General features: G+C 35.1%; 1 protein-coding gene across 8 annotated transcripts in view; it reads left to right on the forward strand.

The window, feature by feature from the left end:
* The window catches only part of EMSY (EMSY transcriptional repressor, BRCA2 interacting), a 112,529-nt gene that overhangs the window by 21,749 nt on the left and 69,531 nt on the right, over window positions 1-21,249 (forward strand). For all 8 annotated transcript variants that reach the window (XM_074304118.1, XM_074304117.1, XM_074304120.1 and 5 more), the window contains 3 exons: window positions 4,565-4,841; window positions 12,156-12,410; window positions 15,615-15,764. In XM_074304118.1, the coding sequence (XP_074160219.1) occupies window positions 4,565-4,841; window positions 12,156-12,410; window positions 15,615-15,764 (682 nt within the window). The remainder of the gene's footprint in view (window positions 1-4,564; window positions 4,842-12,155; window positions 12,411-15,614; window positions 15,765-21,249) is intronic.

Genomic DNA, 21,249 nt, shown 5'->3' on the forward strand with positions numbered 1-21,249 from the left:
CAGTATTTGTTTTCTCAGAAGTTCAGGCACCTGAAAGTGGAGAATTTTCTGTGCTTTTCTTTTGAGGATATTCCCATTACTTCCTTCACCTCTTGACCTCTTCACCCATTTGAATGACTCCTCAACCCTTTAAATCCAATTAACATGCCATTTCTCCATGAAATCTTCCATGATTTTTCTCCACTTGGTAGTGAATTGCCTTGGGCATCCTGTAAGTTTGACCTTTTCCAATGTACTATTTATGTTTTATATTATATCATATTTCTTTTGTCCTATCATATCCCTCACTTTGATTTGCAAGTTTCAAAAAGGTAGAGACAGGGGTAATCTTTGTATCTCCTGCAGTGCCTAGCCTAGGGCCACTTTGTGTCTGGAGGAAGGGAGTGATGAGCAGGTTTGCTGGTGCTCATGGAGAAGCAGAAGCTCTGGTCACCATCAGGAGTCTCTAGTTGTACACTTTCCATGTGACCATACTGCCTTTTTTACAGGCTCAAAAGGACTGAGAAGCACCTTATTTTACATGTGGGGAAATGGAGCATGTCTTCCTCCAGGACTGGACTTAAAAGTCAGGGAGATTGTGTTCTTTTCCTTGTCTGAGATCCCTTTCTGGAAAAAAACAGCCTCTTCTATAATCTGTCTTCACAGAATTGTGGGGAGGTTCTGATGGGTAACATGTACAGAGCTTAGCAGACTTTATAATATATATACAAGGTAGCTATTTATTATTATTATGTTCATGGTGAACTGTGTAGTAAGTGGCAGAGTAAGCATTTGAACCTGGTACTAGGAGCAGCGTATACACATATGTGGTGGCACTTTCATATTTAAAAGCCATAACCACTTGGGCTATGTTAGACCATTTATTTGCTAATTATAGTTTAATGGGTCATGTGACATTTTTTACAGCAATTCATTGTCAAAAAAAATGATGTTTTTCTAGAAAGTACATTTTCTTGTGACTGAAAAGAATCCTTTTTTTTAAAGTTCTAAAACTTTCATTTATAAGTTCTAAAGTTAAAAAACATTAGATAGAAGTTTAGAAAAGTAAACTGCATTTTTTTGCATATCATTATTCAGGACTCATTCCTCATTTAGCATCTTAATTTTAATTCACTACACTTTTATTAATTTATTAATTATTGATTTACCACTTATTAATTATCATATCTTCATCTATGAGGATACAAGGATGAAAAATAATCCTTTCCTTTAAACAGCTAACCACCTAAATGGGGATAAGATATGTACAATTTAGTGTGATATGGTAGAATATAAAGTATCTGGACAAAGTGCTATAAGAAGTAGGAAGAAAAACTTAACTTTTACAGATTTTAAGGGAGAAGTGGGTGGTATTAGAGCCATCCACACCTTATAGTTACGAATAAGGAGGATTTTAACAATGGAAATCTGACATGTGTGATTGAATGGAATTGGAAGAGAGCTTTCTGAGAGATGCTAGCAATCCAGTTTGATTGGACTGCATAATGTGAAATGGGGGCTAGAGTGAAATAAGCTGGGAAAGGAAAATTGAAGCCAGAATGTGGTGGGCTTAAATGCTAGATTAAGGAACTCCTATAGGTAGTACTGAATCCCTGAAAGATTTTGAGCACGGAATGTCATGTTCAAACTGGTGTTTTTTTAAAAATTATTTTGGCAGCAACATGAAGGATGTATTAGAAGAGATGGGAAAATCAATTAGGAAACTAAAAGTAGTCTAAATAAAAATAAGTGTTTGTTCTTGGGTTGAAGATTTTGAATGGAGAACAGGGGACCAATATGGGAGAGCTTGTGAATATTAGGCAATCATCAATCCTACTTACTAAATGCCAGGTACTGAACTAGATATTGGAGTTAGAAAGAGTAAAACAACAATTCTTAGTCTCAAAGCTTACATTTTGCTGAAATATTTAATAAATTTGATTCCCAGTTTGAGGGAAGGGGAAGAGTTAAAGATGCCAGATTTTAAACCTCTTCAGTAGTAGATGGATGCAAAAAAGAAGAGAGAAGGGCCAAGGAGAGGACTTGGAGAGAAATTTCTTACCTAGGGTACAAGAGAAGAGTCCAGAGAAAGAACAGGCAGAGACAGAGAGAAGGAGCAGCAATAGAAAGCATTGTTATGCAGTCCACAGGTGGCATAATTTTAGAGAGAGCTGAGTATTGGGAGGAGGTTTAAGCAGAACGTTTGGAACAGTGGTGGAGAGGAGTGTGAATATGCCGGGAAGGACTAAAAAGCTTGCTCTGCAGTAGTGAGAACACTTGAATTTGTGCCAGATGCAGTCAGCATGGGTTGTTTTTTTTTTGTTTGTTTGTTTGTTTGGTTTGTTTGTGTTTTTAACTTAAGCAATCAGTGCTTTAGAAATAATAAGAAAGAGAATGGCAGAGAGTGAGAATTGGTAGGATATGAATGACTGAAGCTTCCCATGGCCTGTATAACCTTAATCCTATGTAGGTTAAGAGGGCTAGAGATTTAAAGGTGAAGGATGTTGCATTGTTGAAATGGCTAACTCTATAGTCAAGATTTTGAAGGGAGAGAAATGAAACCAGTACAGGATTAAAGGATTAACAAAACACCATAGGTACAAGATGCTGATGATTTGTGATAAAGGCAGAGAACAGGTTCTTGAGTAGGGAGGCGGTGATAATGACATAGAATTGGGATCCATAAAGGGAATTTTAGGATTCAGGTTCTTGGAGATGTCATATTTACAATAAAATCTAAAGGTATGTTTGCTTTTTTTTGGATGGTTGAAGAAAGAAGTCATGTAAATAAGCAAATAATTAAGAGGGCTGGTTCCCTGTGAAGAAAGGAAGCTTTCCAAAAAATTTGTGTAATTTAATAATTTGGAAAAAGATGGGGACCATAAAATAAACTTTCAATATTTTTATTCAGCAAACAGAGGCTGAGTGAGGAACTTCTTATCAGTGATGATATAGGAGGATTGCTTGATCAAGTATGGCTTAGGCTATATGGCCTATAAGTACCCTTTCAATGCTCAGATTTTATAATTCTGTAAATAAATAATAGAAAAAAAATTAGAGAAATTTTGAGGTGACCACATCTTTCAAGGATTAAAGTGCTTTGTAAATCTTAAAATATAACTTTCCCCTAGAGGCAATGTGGTTTAATGGGGAGAACATTATGTTCTTCCCATTAAATTGTCACAGCTTACCTTCCGGACTTTTGGTAGTTAAGTCTGTTAACAGATTTTCATTTCTATTTAATTCATAAGCTCCCAGGAACTTGGATTTTGTGAATTATTTGTTAAATTTCATTTTGGAAGACTCTGGGGAATGGTTCAGATTATCTTTTTGTTATAATAATTCTATATGAGTACATGAAAAGCTGTGGTTTCTTCAATGTGGAAGCTTTTGGTATGGGAATTCCTTTTATTAGCCATATTGTACCCCACATAAGAGTTAGCAGATAGGCCCCAAGAAGTTAATTTAGATGCAGTTATTATATAAAAATTTTATTCCTAGCTGAGCCAACTCTGAAAAATAATTGTTTTGAAGTTTAGAGGAAAGGGAGTGACATTACTCTACACTGCCCCATTGAACAGGTACATTATTAAAGTACAAAGAACACTTGATTTGGAGTAAGTAGGATTGGAATTGAATATTGGTTCTGCTGCTTATATGATTAATATGATCTTGGGCAAGTCACTTTTACGCCTATGGACCTGTTTCCTCATTAATGAAGAATTGGACTAATTAATTTTGGGGGACCTTGCTACTTCTAAATCCTGCCTTTTTATCTTCCATTTTTTCCTGAATATTTCTCTGTATTTTATCTGACCAATATAAATTATTACATGTTGTAATGTTCTCGCAAAATGTAATATTCTCTTGTTGGGTTTTCTTGGGGTCTCTGGGAGCAGCCTTCATTTAAGTCCAGTAATCGCTACAAGTGCAGCCAGGTGTTAAAGTCCAAATCCTTTATTGCCTCTTTTAAAGTCCTATCTCCTTCACTTGGGGTCAGCTAGTTTTCTTAGAGGCCTATCTTTCTCCTTGGTTCCGAGAGCTTATGCTCCTGCCACCAGTCCTTTGCCTTTTCTGCCTCTGCCAGCTTCTCCAATGAATCCTGGCTAAGGCTCCCAGCTTATATGCTCTACACTGAGTAAAAAACAATCATTATATCACTAGGAAACCAATATTTGTTTGTAGGATTAAATCAATGCTAAACTAGATTTAACCATTGTCTCCTCAATTCCACTTAGTACTTGTTCCAAGTTCTGGCCCATAACAACATGTGAACATATCCAACAAATTTAGACATAGTGAAATATAGAATTAAGCTTTTTATAAGTTTGACTTTAAAAGCCAAAAGGAAGTTGGCTCTCTGTGTCTGTCTTTTGCTTTTACTCTGATTCTCTTCTTCAGTAGATATAAGACATTCTATTGAAAGGGAACGCAAACATTCTTGCATTGGTTCAGCATTAATTATATTCATTACAAAATAAAATGTTATAGTTTCATAACTGATTTTTAAACTGTATTGCTAATTCATATTACGATGCAGTTTGACTATATGTGTGAAAAAACTAATTTTCTTTTCCCTTTTTAGGTGATCATTGTGACCACATCTCCAAGCTCAACCTTTGTACCCAACATTCTTTCTAAATCTCATAATTATGCTGCAGTCACTAAGCTTGTCCCCACGTCAGTCATTGCTTCCACCACTCAGAAACAGCCTGTGGTCATAACTGCTTCTCAGTCCTCTTTGGTCAGTAGCAGCAGTAGTGGCAGCAGTAGTTCTACTCCATCCCCTGTTCCTAATACCATTGCCGTAACAGTTGTGGTGTCCTCAACACCATCTGTGGTTATGTCAACAGTAGCACAAGGTAAGAGGAGACCGAACATTCATTTATACTGCTGGAATATGATGATAATGGGAGAAATATTTTTTTGGAATTTGGGGTGTATTTTTTCATAGTGGATTGGAGAATGGACTAATTAATGCCTTTTATCTCTCATTTTCTTATTTATTTCTGTATTTTATCTGATTGAATTATTTGGGAGTTTGTCTGAATTGAATTATTGCAATGCTTGATATGGGGAGAGGTGACAGATGCCAAACGGAGATGTCATTTAAATTTAGTAACAGAAGAAAATCAGCTTCAACTTAACTAAGTGATGCTTAGGATTGAATTTTATACAGAATTCATAAAAGGATCGATCAAGCACTATTAATGTGGGCCACCTGGAGGGATTTGGAAGTTGTCTCCTTATCCAAAGCTTTCTACTCATTTCCCTCTTCATAAAAGATTTCATATCTTTACAGAAGGAATTAAGGTTATCTATTGATCCACATTTTCCCTATCTATTTTCTCCTTCTTTGCTCTCTAGTCACTAAGAAAAGGGTAGTACTTTTTCCTACCAAGATCATCTTTACTATCTGTGCCCTTAAATTCTCCTCATTTTTTTTCCTAGTATGACTTTTACTTTGTTTCACTTAGTAAGCACTTTCCCCCCCTTACCTCTCCTATCTCTCCCATTGCAAAATAAAACCAAAACCCCTTGTAGTCCATCCAATTTGACCTTACTGCCCTTCATAAGTTCCATGTAACAGCTCAGCGGGCCTTTTAAGAGTCTCTGGTCTCTTACCCTTCTCTTTGTTCAGAAGGCTTGCCTTGATGCCTACCTACCACCTCTTCCCCTCTGGTAATGAGAAGCATTTACTGGCTTCACTTTTTGGCTTTGGCTTTGACTTTATTTTCTGTAGAAGTCTTTCCTGATTTTCTCAATTGTTAGTACTGTCTCTGTCTTCAAAATCATTTTGTTTTTAATTATTTTTGCTTACATTATATCCCTTCAGTATAATATGAGAATCTTTAGGACAGATACTGTTTAGTTAGCTTTTGTCTTTTTTTTTTCCCTCAGTGATGTGAACTTAGTAGGTATTCAGTATAGGTTTATAGAGTTGATAAATAAGAACACTTATTTGGAGGAGTATTAGATTTAATTAAACTGTACCTGTGTGAGATACTGTTTGAAATTAGTGGACAAGGACTTGAGTCTTTTTTTTTTTTTTTTTTTAAATTGGAGATTTTTTTATTGACTTAGGATTTGACTTACACTGCTGCATGTATTTAACTTAATAACTTTAATTCATTCAAATTAACTTTGAGTTGGTGTAGCAGTAGATATGTTTTAGTTGTGTTCTTTAATTCATCTTCCAGTCTAATGTATGGCTAAGAATAAGCACAAAAAGATGAAAATATAAAATATTAGATGTTCCCAATCTATCACTTGTGTTTTGGTTTTTCTTTCAACACTAAAATGTGTTCCCTTAGTTAACCAGTTCAGCAATGTATTGTCCTACTACCTTCAAGTCTTTTTTCTTGTTAGGGAAAAAACTCCATAGAATCCGTACAGACTCCCAACAGACTCCATAGACCCTGTTCTATATTCCTGTAAAGAACTTGCATATCATCTCTGCTTTCACAATCCTTCCTGGCTTAATCAAGGTACCACCACATCTGTGATTACCTGATTCTTTTGGCTAAATGTGTTCTCTTTTCAGATTTTCTTCAATCTTTTGTGGGAATCTCTCCTTTACCTTCATCTTAATCTACTTTATGCTATTCTTTATATATGTAGTATAATATATTGTGCTTCCTCCCAATAAAATGGTAACTCTTTAAGGGTTAAGAATAGCATTTAAATAAATTGTTATGTCAGCACCCAGGACATTGTAGGAACTTAATAAATGTTTATTGAACTGCAAAACAAGTGATATGTGACATAGGAATATAGACTTAGTGGTTCTATAGTCCAACTTTTCTTCTTACAAATAAAGGAACTGTGGTTTACAGAGGTTTTATCACTTGCCCAGGGTTATTCATGTTTAGAAAGTGGCTATACCAGCATCTGAATGCAGACCCTCATTTCTAAATATATTACACTTTCTACTGCATGGAGCTCTGATGGGAGACAAAAGAAAGCTTTTTGGTTATTTATTTATTTTTTTTTTTTAGAATTTTTTTTCCACGGTATATATGCATGAGTAATTTTTTTTTATGATATTATCCCTTATATTCATTTTTCCAAGTTATCCCCCCCCCTCCCTCCACTCCCTCCCCTTGATGACAGGCAATCCCATACATTTTACATGTGTTACAATATAACCTAGATACAATATATGTGTGTAAATACCATTTTCTTGTTGCACATTAAGTATTAGATTCGGAAGGTATAAGTAACCTGGGTAGATAGACAGTAGTGCTAACAATTTACATTCACTTCCCAGTGTTCCTTCTCTGGGTGTAGTTATTTCTGTCCATCCAAAAGAAAGCTTTTAAATTAGGTTTGGGATTGGCTTCATTAACATTCAGTGATTAGCAGAGTAATGTTAAAAAGGAAACTAGTAATAATATAATGCTTCCTTCATCTGCAGTCTCTGGCAAATTCTTTTGAGGGCCTCTGTCACTAATTGCTTGTAAATTCTCCCAGATATCTCTATTAATGTCTGAAGTAGCAGACCCTAATTATCCTTTTGAAATACTTTTGAAAAGCCTTTCTATGTCCTGAACAAATAAAGGAGAAAAAAAAATACCTTGCTAATTTGACCCATAATTTAAAAAAACAAAAACAATATTCTACATAACCTAATTTTTTCACTTAATAGTAAAGATGGTTTTCAATATTAATTGTTTTGTTTTATTATACCTTTGATTTTCAAAATACACGCAAAGATAGTTTTCAACATTCATTCTAGCAAAATCTTGTATTCCAAATTTTTCTACCTCCTTTCCTTCTACCTTTCTCCCTAGATAGAAAGTAATCCAATATTGTTAAACATGTACATATTTCCACATTTATCATACTGCACAAGAAAATCAGACCATTTTACATATACAGATATATACACATGCATTTTACATATACAAACATACATATATAAACATACATATATTTTTACATTTATCATATTGCACAAGAAAACAATTCCTTTCTGCCATAAAAAGAGCTGCTAGAAACATTTTTGCACATGTGGGTCCTTTTCCCTTTTTTATGATCTCTTTGGGGTACAGATCTACTAGTGTCACTGCTGGATCAAAGGGTATGTACAGTTTTATAATTCTTTGAGCATACTTCCAAATTGCTCTCCAGAATGGGGAACTAATTCACAACTCCACCAATAATACATTAGAATCCCAGTTTTCCACCTCCTCTCCAAAACTTATCATTTTATTTTCCTGACATCTTAGCCAACCTGATATATATTATAAACTATTTTAAGGAAAGAACATCAGTTAAATATTGTTTCATTGTTTTCTGTTGTGACCATACTTCAAGTTTGATTTTTCAGAATTGATTGTGAGGGGGAAAGAAAGTAAATGATGCCCCACCTGGTTATCAGTTTTATTCTTAATGTGAATTGTTATTTGTTGGGACATTTTTCCTTTCTCCAGTTCACATCACAGTTTGTTAAATTATGTCCATCTCTTACAAAGAAAGGAAACATTATCTGTATTACTCCTTGTCCAAGAATGATACTATTCTTTTGGCTCTAACAGGTGGTTTTTATAAGGGTCTTATGGGATACTCTCACAGCAGAGAAATGCACATTCCATGTCTATATATTTTATTTGTATTTTTACAGTTATTTAATTGCTTCCCTTTTCTGCAGTTTATCTGTGTAGTCTTAAATATTTTACCTCTGTTGTTAAGTCTAAAGACTGATTCCACTTCTGTTCTTTATTAAAAGTTGACTATTCTTGAATTATTTCATATAATCATGATGACCAAAAATCTTTCCTCTCTATTAATTTTACTTTTCAATTAAAATCATGTTACCTTTGTCTTTCACCTCTGTGATTCTATTTTTTTCATCCTTTTCCTTGAAATTTTTGTTGGTTTTCTGCACATTTTTTATATTCCTCCAGAGTCCTATATTTTACTCTTTCAACTTAGCACTAGCATTCATTATTAACTTCCTAATCTCATGTTATCCTCTCTTTTAATTTCAGTCACTCTGTTTTCAGTTATATTTTATTCTATGGCTTACTTAGCCTTATTTCCTCTTATTCGTTCCTGCTCCCTGCTTTTAGCAATCTACCCCTGAGACAATCTTTCTTTGTATTGTTTTTCTAGCTCAGGGATGGGTAGGCATTCTTAAATCAGGATATCTGCATAGTTGTCAAATTCAAGATATTGGGTGATGTAATGGCTTTTTTGATTTTATGTAGTGTTAAGTACTAAGAACTCTTACCAGTTATAGTCTATGTTCATAGATTTCTCTCCCTCTCCCCAATTCCATTAATATTTACTTTCATATAAAAGGTTTTGGTTTGGTTTGGGTTTTTTTGCTGCATTATCTAGACTCACTAGTCCAAAACAAAAAAAATTTAAATTATCCAAAGCTACCCCTCTAGCAAAAAGTGTAATCCCAGTAGACATGTACTGAATCTGTTTGCCTTAGTAGCACATGGAGAAAAATTAGTAGGATTTTAAAGCTATATTGTTTGGTAGGCTTTTTCAGACTTTATAATATTATAAATTTCAGTTTTTACTTACTTTTTCTACTATACTATATATTCATTTTATATTAGCTTATCTATACATTTAACCATTCTCCTTTGTTATTTGAATGAGGCTTTTAATAACATTTTTCATTAAAACTAAGAGCTATAAAGAAAACACATTAGAATAAACAATCAAATGGGGGAATGAAATATTAGATAAAACAACATATAACAAGGTAGTACTAAATACAATTGTGGTTTGTTGATAGTCAATTTGAAGAAGATCTCACAATTTATATATTATTTAATTATAATTTTTATCAGTTTTAACCCTTAAATTTTGTTTTTTCCTCCCCTTCCTGTTAAAAGACTACCTTCATCAACCAAAAAAGTGGTTAATTGACTATAATAAGAGAAAGAATATGACTTGCCAAGTAGAGAGTTGGCTCTAAAGTCAGCATGACCTGAATTAGGTTCTGCTTCTGCCTTATCCTGGCCACAGGACCCAGAGCAAGCTATTTAATCTCTTTGGGTTCTAGGGAGACTCTCCAAGGTTGTAAGTTGCAGAACAGTTTCAGTCTTGTGTTGGTAGAGACTTTCCTCCTCAAAAAAGTCCTAAGCCATTGAAATAAAAGATACAAACTTTCCTCTTTTCCTCTTCCTAGCATACATTCTAATATGACAAAGACATTCAAAAAAACTAATGCCTTCTTGAATTACAGAGAAGATGCAGAGGATATTGATTTCATTGTATATTACTGTGATGAGACCTCATGGTATGTTCTTTGGAGATCATATTTTAGGAGAGAGATTGACATATATCTAGAAATGCATCCAGGGAAGACTGTGAGGGGAAGTGGAAACTATCTAAACAGGTGACCATTGAAAGTTTGGGATTGTTTAGCCTGGCATCATAGGTGGTGCAGTGGATAGAGTGCTGAGCTTGAAGATCCATCATCTTAACTTCAAATTCAGTCTTAGACATTTCCTAGCTATGTGACTCTGAGCAAGTCACTTAATCCTGTTTACCTCAGTTTCTTTATTTGTAAAATGAGCTGAAGAAGCAATGGCAAACCTTTCCAGCATGTCTGCCAAGAAAACCCCAATAGGGTTACAATCAGATACAATTGAGGTGACTAAAGATCAAAAAGCCTGGAGAAGAAAAATCTCTGCTTGTATGTGTGTGTGTTTTAAAGGGAGATAATTTTTTACATTTATTGCACAGATGTTTGTTGGGCACATACGATATGCCAGGCACCAGAGAAGTAAGTATATCTTGTCTGTTGGGGAAGACATCACACAAAGAGCCTGCTGGTGGGTCCGCCAGCCTCAATTCTCTCTCTGCTCCAATCCATCCTTCACTTATCTACCCAAATGATTTTGTTAAAGTTTATCTCCAAACATGTCATTCCCTCCTCAATAAATTCCAGTGTGTATCATCTCCAGGATCTAATACAAAATCTTTTTTGATATTCAAAGCCCTTTATAATCTAGCTGCTCCCATATTTTTCTATTCTTACATCTTAGTCCCTGCCATGTACTCTTTGATCTAGTGACTCTTCCTTGCTTTCTACGTGCCACACACTCTGTCTCCAGACTCAGGCTTTCTCTGTCATTTCCCATGTCTAGAATGCTCTCCTTGCTGGCTTTCTTTAAGTCCTGACTGAAATTTTATCATCTGTGGGAAGCCTTCCTCACCCTCTCCTAATTCTAGTACTTTCTCTTTTTAAATTATCTCCTATTTATTTTTTATATTGCTTATTTACACATATTTGTACCCTGTTAAACAATAAGAATTCTGAGTATGGAAACTATCTTTTGCCTCTTTTTGTATCCTCAATTCTTAGCATAGTGCCTAGCGCATGCTAAATGCTTAATAAGACATAAGATTTCCATTTAGGGAAGAAGATGAAATGTATCTGAGAAATTATATAAGCTAACTTTTATTTTTTAAAATTTAATACATTTCATTTTAAGCATATGGCAGGTTGATCAATGCATATTAAATATATTAAAGTTTAAGTACAACATATGTATACATGCCCATACAGTTATTTTACTGTATAAAAAGAATCAGACTTTGAAGTAGTGTATAATTAGCCTGTGAAGGAAATCAAAAATGCAGGAAGACAAAAATAAAGGATTAGGAATTCTATGTAGTGGTTCATAGTCATCTCCCAGAGTTCTTAAGCTGGGTATAGCTGATTCAATTCATTACTGCTCTATTGGAACTGATTTTGTTCATCTCATTGTTGAAGAGGGCCACTTCCATCAGAATTGATCATCATATAGTATTGTTGTTGACATATATAATGATCTCCTGGTCCTACTCATTTCACTCAGCATCAGTTCATGTAAGTCACTCCAGACCTTTCTGAAATCATCCTGCTGGTCATTTCTTGCAGAACAATAATATTCCATAATATTCATATACCATAGTTTATTCAGCCATTCTCCAATTTAATCTAATTTTTAGTAAGGAAATACTATGAATTTCTTGATTGCTCTTCACTTTCTATCACAAACACACACACACAAACTTTAAAAATGTGACTAAAACATGATATTTTGCTTGTTTCCTTTTTGATTTACTGAATCAGCAGTAAGTGCTTTTCCTATTATCATACCCAATTATAATTTTTACCTTTAAAAAAAAATCCCTTTTTTTTCTCTCTTGTCCTTTTATAGGTGTATCCACATCAGCAATTAAGGTGGCATCAACTAGACTTCCTTCCCCTAAAAGTTTGGTGGCCACCCCCACCCAAATTCTAGCACAATTCCCTAAACAACATCAACAGTCCCCAAAACAGCAACTGCATCAAGTGCAGCAACAGACCCAACAGCAGTTAACCCAGCCCACAGCAGTGTCTCATCAGCAACAACCTCAGCAATCTCAGTTGCCACCTGGCATTAAGCCAACCATCCAGATCAAACAGGAATCAGGTAACTGGATAATAGTTCTGAGATAATAATAATAATGCAAACCCAAGGTAGGCCTAGAATTTACCTTTTAAAATTGGTTCCTATTGTTTTAGAAACCAGTGATAGTTTTTAAATTCTAATGAAGGCAGTTGTGTTTTTTGTTGTTGTTGTTGTTGTTTGTTTGTTTGTTTTTTGATAAATAAAAGGTTTATTGTAGAAATTTGGAAGTAAAGCTCAGTTAGAAAGATGCCAGGGCCAAAGGTGGCCGTTGGCGGGCAGGGACCCTTACATGGCTGGAAGGATACCATGTATTGGCTGGGAGGGCTCCTGCAAAGAGGGCGTTCCAGCTTGTTTCTTTTATACCTAGAAGATGATGGGCGGTACCCCTAAGTTCTCAGTGGGCTTTTCAGTTAGCCCAGATCAGGTGAGGGCTGGGGGAAGCTGAGCTGAGAGTGGGGGGGATAGGGGGCGGGCTGGGCCCGGATATTCAAAGGGTGCTTTTGACCAGGATTTGTGAATCAAGGTCAGCCTGGGTTGGGCAATTAGGAATCTTAAAGGGACCCCAACCATCATCAGTTCCCTCCTTAAACAGTTGAGACTTAAATTCATTTAAGAAAAAAGAAAATATGGGACAGTGTCCTTCATTTAAGGAAAGGTTGAAGATTTTCTCCAAAGATCTTCAGAGTAGCGGGATCCTCTCGTCTTGTTGCCCCCTCAAACTGTTGCCTCCAGATGCATGTGGGAAAAGGGGAGTCGATCTCCTCTTTAATTGCTTTGAGCTGACAAGGGTCGTAGAGATTTGGGGTTTCATGCCAGGAGGTGAGGCATGAGGTGTAGGGGATGGCAGCAGGGCATCAAGGAGGTGTCCCAGTCAGTTGTCCCCAGTCAGTGTTCTCCAGGCTGAAAGGCCATCTGAGAATTCAAAATGTGAAGCCTAGAGAAAACAGATCTTGGGAACAGATTAAAAGTGGGGTGTCCTCCAGAGTGGAGATGGTGACAGTCAGGAGAATGGGGCCTTTAGCAATAAATGCATCAGGTCCCTTCTGTGGGCTGCTTGTCTGATAGCCCATCTAATTATCAAGAGAAATAGGAGAAAATGCTGAGAAAAGATTATTTGTAGCCTAGCTCTTTCACCTTTAATTTCCAGGAGAGCTAATTTCTCCTGGGTTTGGGATTAGCGGGTGTGGACCAGAAGCCAGGAGAGGCAAGAAGCCTTGATATCTAGTAGATTTAATGAACCACTGCTTGAAGGCAGTTGTTAAATCTTACTGCCAAAAAATGTAGTGGTGTTTTACTGTTAAAAGAGTATTCTAGAAAATTTATGGTTTGCAGTTGTGGAGATAGGTTGGTAATATCCATAGCTTGGCAGGGCATAGTAATGCAAATTCCATGGGGGGTGGGGAGATTAGTATTTTTAGAGTGATCTACAAATATCCTTTGTAGTATTAGTTTTACCGTAGTGTCCTGTGGCTCAAATGCTTGAAAAGGAATGACTTTTCATGCTTCCTTGGATGGAACAGTTAGATATAATACCAGGGTTTTTACCTTCATATCTTTGAATGTATAAAATCTCATTTGAAATGATTATCTTTTGATTGGTGAAGAGATCCTACTGTCCATATGATTGGTTAATGAATAATGCTTTATATTTCTACAGTTGTTTAACAGTTTAACAACTGCAGATATTGCAGTTATTAAGATTTGATTTGGAAATATTTTTGCTGAACCATCTGCAACACATCCATGAGATAATATCAAAAGATAATTCTTCCCCACAACTTCATTGTGTTAGTTTTCCTATCAAGTTAAGAAGATTGAATATGGAATTTTCTAAGTTTTGTGTAAAAATTTTAACCTTGTTTGCTTAATACTAATAAATAATCAGAGTATCCTTCCTTCCTATTTTGTCAACTTAAATTTAAAAGAAACCTAAAAAGAAATATACTTCTTAGCTTTCCACAGCAATATATTCCTTTTATAATTTTGATGTCTGTGAAACATCCTAACAATTTCATTCTCATTTGCTTTTGGTAATTATTAATTTTATAATAAATATTATTACAAATAGGATTCCTTTCAATCAATTTTTAATTTGATGTGATTGAAACTCTCCACTCTATGCCCTGTATTTCTCATAGAGGTGGTCCTTAGTTTTTAAAGGTATAATATTGGATCTGGTAAGCTATAGCCCACTAGAAAGAAAGGCTTAAAGTATGGGATCGGTCATAGATTGTATCTCTGCTGACTGGGGACCACACTAGCTCAGTTCAAGGAGAGGGGGGCTGAAAAGGAAGGAATTTTTCAGTTTAAGCCAATTCTTAAGGCCTTCTACTAAAATACTGAGAGGTTGCAATTTGCCTCAAGATTCAGTCTTTTTCAAGCATCGCCTATAAACACCGAGTATATTTCCTGAGATACTTCAAAAGCTATGTAATTTTCCTGAAAATTTGCAGTGTGTTCCCTAAGTCCAGTCTTCTTCTTTTTCTCAGTCCTCAGCCAAATAAGTCCTGAGAGTACAGACATGGAAGGCCATCCTTAGCTTCTGCTTGAAGCTTTTTACTTCAGTAGAGTTTGTGCTTTGTGGACATAGCCTTGGCGAAGAAGAGGCCACTTTTATAACATAAGAATGGCCCAGTGTCAGACTATAGAAGAGGAATGTTACTCTTAATGGAGCTGATACCTATAAAATAGAATATTTTAAAATTATCTTAGAAGCTATTTATTTCAATGATGAGAGTGATGAGAATGTTTCAATAAAAGAAATGCTTTTATTTTGGAAATCTGTAAAAGCCCCTTTCTTCTCTTTAACTTTGTTCTTGACTGCTTATCACAGTTTTCCTATTCCAGACTTTTTACATGGAATATGTAACATAAAATAATTGTCTACAGATTATTCCTCTGGAAAAGCCACTTCTAGTGGTTAACCTGATCATTCATTTGATCTCAATAGGAAGACTTAGATAGCATAGGGCAGGAATGAAGAGTTCAATTGATTCTCTTTTGCTTAAATACTTGGTAACATTTCTTCAGGGATGTAGAATCTAAAGAAGGAATATTGAAGAATTATGTAAGTTTAGGGGAGGGGTGGTTAGGGACTGACACAATATACTTAATTAAAATTAGAACAGGTGAAACTACTGCCCTATTGTTCATGTGAAGGAAATGTTCAGAATTTTTAAAAACTGTGATAGATAGATATGTATTTAAAATTTTCTTCTTTTATAGGTGTTAAAATCATCACTCAACAGGTTCAACCAAGTAAAATCCTTCCTAAACCAGTCACAGCAACACTGCCCACAAGTAGCAATTCACCCATAATGGTGGTGAGCAGCAATGGAGCAATTATGACAACTAAACTGGTTACAACTCCTACTGGTAAGTCTTGAGTCTGTCTTCAAAGGTCACTTATACAAATTGTTCATCTCATTAGGAAATAAATATATTGAGTTTATATATATTTTACTGCAGCAAAAGGTGGCTTAGTGTAATAGAAGGAGCATTAGACCAACGTCAGGAGACATCACTTTCAGCTTTGCCTTTGCCATTTTCTTTTTTTTTTTTTTTTTTTTTTTTTTTTTAATTTTTTTTTTTAATTTTTATTATATATATATATATATATATTTTATAATATTATCCCTTGTATTCATTTTTCCAAATTACCCCCCCTCCCTTATTCCCTCCCCCCGACGACAGGCAATACCATACATTTTACATGTGTTACAATATAGTCTAAGTACAATACATGTGTGTGAATATCATTTTCTTGTTGCACAATAAACATTAGAATCCTAAGGTACATGCAACCTGGGCAGACAGATATTAGTGCTAACAATTTACATTCCCCTCCCAGTGTTTCTTCTCTGGGTGCAGCTACCTCTGTCCATCATTGATCAACTGGAAGTGAGTTGGATCTTCTTTATGTTGAAGATTTCCACTTCCATCAGAATACATCCTCATACAGCATTGTTGTTGAAGTATACAGTGATCTTCTGGTTCTGCTCATTTCACTCAGCATCAGTTGATTTAAGTCTCTCCAACCCTCTCTGTATTCCTCCTGCTGGTCATTTCTTACTGAGCAATAATATTCCATAACCTTCATATACCATAATTTACCCAACCATTCTCCAACTGATGGACATCCATTCATCTTCCAGTTTCTAGCTACAACAAAAAGAGCTGCCACAAACATTTTGGCACATATATGTCTCTTTCCGCTCTTTAGTATTTCTTTGGGATATAATCCCAGTAGTAGCGCTGCTGGGTCAAAGGGTATGCACAGTTTGATAACTTTTTGGGCATAATTCCAGATTGCTCTCCAGAATGGCTGGATTCTTTCACAACTCCACCAGCAATGTATCAGTGTCCCAATTTCCCCACATCCCCTCCAACATTTGTCATTATTTGTTCCTGTCATCTTAGCCAATCTGACAGGTGTGTAGTGGTATCTCAGAGTGGTCTTAATTTGCATTTCTCTGATCAGTAGTGATTTGGAACACTCTTTCATGTGAGTGGATATAGTTTCAATTTCTTCCTCTGAGAATTGTCTGTTCATATCCTTTGACCATTTATCAATTGGAGAATGGTTTGGTTTCTTATAAATTATGGTCAGTTCTCTATATATTTTGGAAATGAGACCTTTGTCAGAACCTTTGTTTTTAAAAATATTTTCCCAATTTGTTACTTCCCTTCTAATCTTGTTTGCATTAGTATTATTTGTACAGAAACTTTTTAGTTTGATGTAATCAAAATCTTCTATTTTGTGATCAATAATGATCTCTAGTTCTCCTCTGGTCATAAATTCCTTCCTCCTCCACAAGTCTGAGAGGTAGATTATCCTCTGTTCCTCTAATCTATTTATTATCTCCCTCTTTATGCCTAAATCATGGACCCATTTTGATCTTATCTTGGTATATGGTGTTAAGTGTGGATCCATATCTAATTTCTGCCATACTAATTTCCAGTTTTCCCAACAATTTTTTCCGAATAATGAATTTTTATCCCTAATGTTGGAATCTTTGGGTTTGTCAAAGATTAGATTGCTATAGATGTACCCTTTTTTGTCCTTTGTATCTAATCTGTTCCACTGATCTACCGGTCTATTTCTTAGCCAATACCAAATGGTTTTGGTGACTGCTGCTATATAATATAGCTTTAGATCAGGTACACTTAGACCACCTTCCTCTGAGTTTTTTTTCATTAGTTCCCTTGCAATTCTTGACCTTTTATTCTTCCATATGAATTTTGTTGTTATTTTTTCTAGGTCATTAAAATAGTTTCTTGGGAGTCTGATTGGTATAGCACTAAATAAATAGATTAGTTTGGGGAGTATTGTCATCTTTATTATATTCGCTCGGCCTATCCAAGAGCACTGAATGTCTTTCCAATTATTTAAATCTGATTTTATTTTTGTGGCAAGTGTTTTGTAATTTTTCTCATATAATTCCTGACTTTTCTTTGGTAGATGGATTCCCAAATATTTTATACTATCAATATTTGTTTGGAATGGAATTTCTCTTTGTATCTCTTGCTGTTGCATTTTGTTAGTGATATATAAAAATGCCGAGGATTTATGTGGATTTATTTTGTATCCTGCCACTTTGCTGAAATTTTGAATTATTTCTAGTAGCTTTTTAGCAGAGTCTTTGGGGTTCTCTAAGTATACCATCATGTCATCTGCAAAAAGTGATAGTTTAATTTCCTCATTTCCTACTCTAATTCCTTGAATCTCTTTCTCGGCTCTTATTGCCGAGGCTAGCGTTTCTAGTACTATATTGAATAGTAATGGTGATAGTGGGCAACCTTGTTTCACTCCTGATCTTACTGGGAAAGGTTGCAGTTTATTTCTATTGCATATTATGCTTACTGACGGTCTTAAATATATACTCCTGATTATTCTAAGGAATAATCCATTTATTCCTATACTCTCAAGAGTTTTTAGTAGGAATGGATGTTGGATTTTGTCAAATGCTTTTTCTGCATCTATTGAGATGATCATATGGTTCTTATTAATTTGATTATTAATATGGTCAATTATATTAATAGTTTTCCTAATATTAAACCAGCCCTGCATTCCTGGAATAAATCCTACTTGATCATAGTGTATTATCTTGGAGATGATTTTCTGAAGTCTTTTTGCTAATATCTTATTTAAGATTTTAGCATCAATATTCATTAAGGAGATTGGTCTATAATTTTCTTTCTCAGTTTTCGATCTACCAGGTTTAGGTATCAGTACCATGTCTGTGTCATAAAAGGAATTTGGTAGGACTCCTTCATCCCCTATTTTTTCAAATAATTTATATAACATTGGGGCTAATTGTTCTTTAAATGTTTGGTAGAATTCACATGTGAATCCATCTGGCCCTGGGGATTTTTTCCTGGGGAGTTGATTAATAGCTTGTTCTATTTCTTTTTCTGAAATGGGACTATTTAAGCAATTTATCTCCTCCTCTGTTAATCTAGGGAGCCTATATTTTTGGAGGAAGTCATCCATTTCACTTAAGTTATCAAATTTATTGGCATAAAGTTGGGCAAAGTAACTCCTTATTATTTCTCTAATTTCCTCTTCATTGGTGGAAAGATCCCCCTTTTCATTTGTAAGACTATCAATTTGATTTTCCTCTTTCTTTTTTTTGATCAAATTTACCAAAGGTTTATCTATTTTATTGGCTTTTTCATAAAACCAACTCTTGGTTTTATTTATTAATTCAATAGTTTTTTTACTTTCAATTTTATTGATTTCTCCTTTTAATTTTTGTATTTCGAGTTTAATTTTTGGTTGGGGGTTTATAATTTGGTCTTTTTCTAGCCTTTTAAGTTGTAAGCCCAATTCGTTAATCTTCTCTTTCTCAATTTTCTTCAAATAAGCCTCTAAAGATATAAAATTTCCCCTTATTACCGCTTTAGCTGCATCCCAAAGATTTTGATATGATGTCTCATCATTATCATTATCTTGGGTGAAATTATTAATTGTTTCTATAATTTGCTCTTTCACCCAGTCATTCTTTAAAATGAGATTATTCAGTTTCCAATTACTTTTTGGTCTATTTACCCCTAACTTTTTACTGAATGTAGCTTTTATTGCATTGTGATCTGAGAAGAAGGCATTTATTATTTCTGCCTTCCTACATTTAATTTTGAGATCTTTATGTCCTAGTATATGGTCAATTTTTGTATAGGATCCATGAACTGCTGAGAAGAAAGTATATTCCTTCCTATTGCCATTCAGTTTTCTCCAAAGGTCTATCATACCTAGTTTTTCTAATGTTCTATTTACTTTTTTAATTTCTTTCTTGTTTGTTTTGTGGTTTGATTTGTCTAAATCTGAGAGTGCAAGGTTGAGATCTCCCACTATTATAGTTTTACTGTCTATTTCTTCTTGCAGTTCTCTTAACTTTTCCTTTAGAAAGTTAGATGCTATACCACTTGGTGCATATATGTTTAGTATTGATATGGCTTCATTATTTATGCTACCTTTCAGCAGGATATAGTTTCCTTCCTTATCTTTTTTAACGAGATCTACTTCTGCTTTTGCTTGATCTGAGATAAGGATAGCTACCCCTGCTTTTTTGGCTTTACCTGAAGCATAATAGGCTCTGTTCCAACCTTTTACCTTTACTCTGTATGTATCTCCCTGCTTTAAGTGTGTTTCCTGTAGGCAACATATTGTAGGGTTCTGCTTTTTGATCCAATCTACTATCCGTCTCCGTTTGATGGGATCGTTCATCCCATTTACATTTACAGTTAAAATTACTAATTCTGTATTTCCTGCCATCGTATTATCCCCAGATTATGCTTTTTTCCCTTGACCCCCCTGATCCCCCTCCCCGATATTTAATTTACAGACCCCCCTTGTGACGCGCAACCCTCCCTCTTTTTTTTTTTTTTTTTTTTTTTTTCCGGATCCCTCCCCCCTCCCTCCAAGTCCCTTCACTTATTCCCCTTTTCCTTTTCCCTTTTCCTCTCCTCCCTTTTAATGAGGTGAGAGAAAATTCTCTGAAAAACAAATATGTTAATTATTTACTCTTTGAGCCTCTTCTGATGAGAGTAAGATTCACACAATGATTCTCCCCCTCACTAAGTTCCCTCAGATATGGTGTATTTTCTATGTCTCTTCCTGGGATGTAGTTTCCCTCTTTTTATTACTCCTTCCCCTTTTTCTGAACCGACCTCCTTCCCTTTACTACACCCCCCTTTTTTTCTTTTATATCAGTAAAATCAAATTATCCTTGAGTATTTTTTATATACCCACAACAGAGTTACAGTTCTCAAGGGTTCTGTGTACCTTTTTCTGTTTCTCTTCAGTCTTGTGGATGTAGATCAAATTTTTTGTTTAAGTCTGGTTTTTTTCTTAGAAACATATAGAATTCCTCTGTTTCATTGAATGACCATCTTCTTCCGTGGAAAAAGATGCTAAACTTAGCTGGGTAGTTCATTCTTGGTTGCAGTCCTTGATCTTTTGCCTTACGGAATATCAGGTTCCAGGCCCTTCTATCTTTTAATGTGGAGGCAGCCAGATCTTGGGTGACCCTTATTGTGGCACCTTGGTATTTAAATTGTTTTTTTCTAGCTGCTTGCAGGATTTTCTCCTTTGTGTGGTAATTCTGCAGCTTAGCCACAATATTCCGTGGTGTTCTTTTTTTAGGGTCTATTTCAGAAGGAGTTCGATGAATTCTTTCCACATCTACTTTCCCTTCTGTTTCTATTATCTCTGGACAGTTCTCTTTGATAATTTCCTGTAAAATAGAATCTAGGCTCTTTTTTTGGTCATAGTTTTCTGGAAGTCCAATAATCCGCAGATTATCTCTCCTAGATCTATTTTCCAGGTCTATAGATTTTCCCAGTAAGTATTTGACGTTGT

This window comes from Sminthopsis crassicaudata, chromosome 3, assembly GCF_048593235.1.
Source record: "Sminthopsis crassicaudata isolate SCR6 chromosome 3, ASM4859323v1, whole genome shotgun sequence".
Classification (NCBI taxonomy): domain Eukaryota; kingdom Metazoa; phylum Chordata; class Mammalia; order Dasyuromorphia; family Dasyuridae; genus Sminthopsis; species Sminthopsis crassicaudata.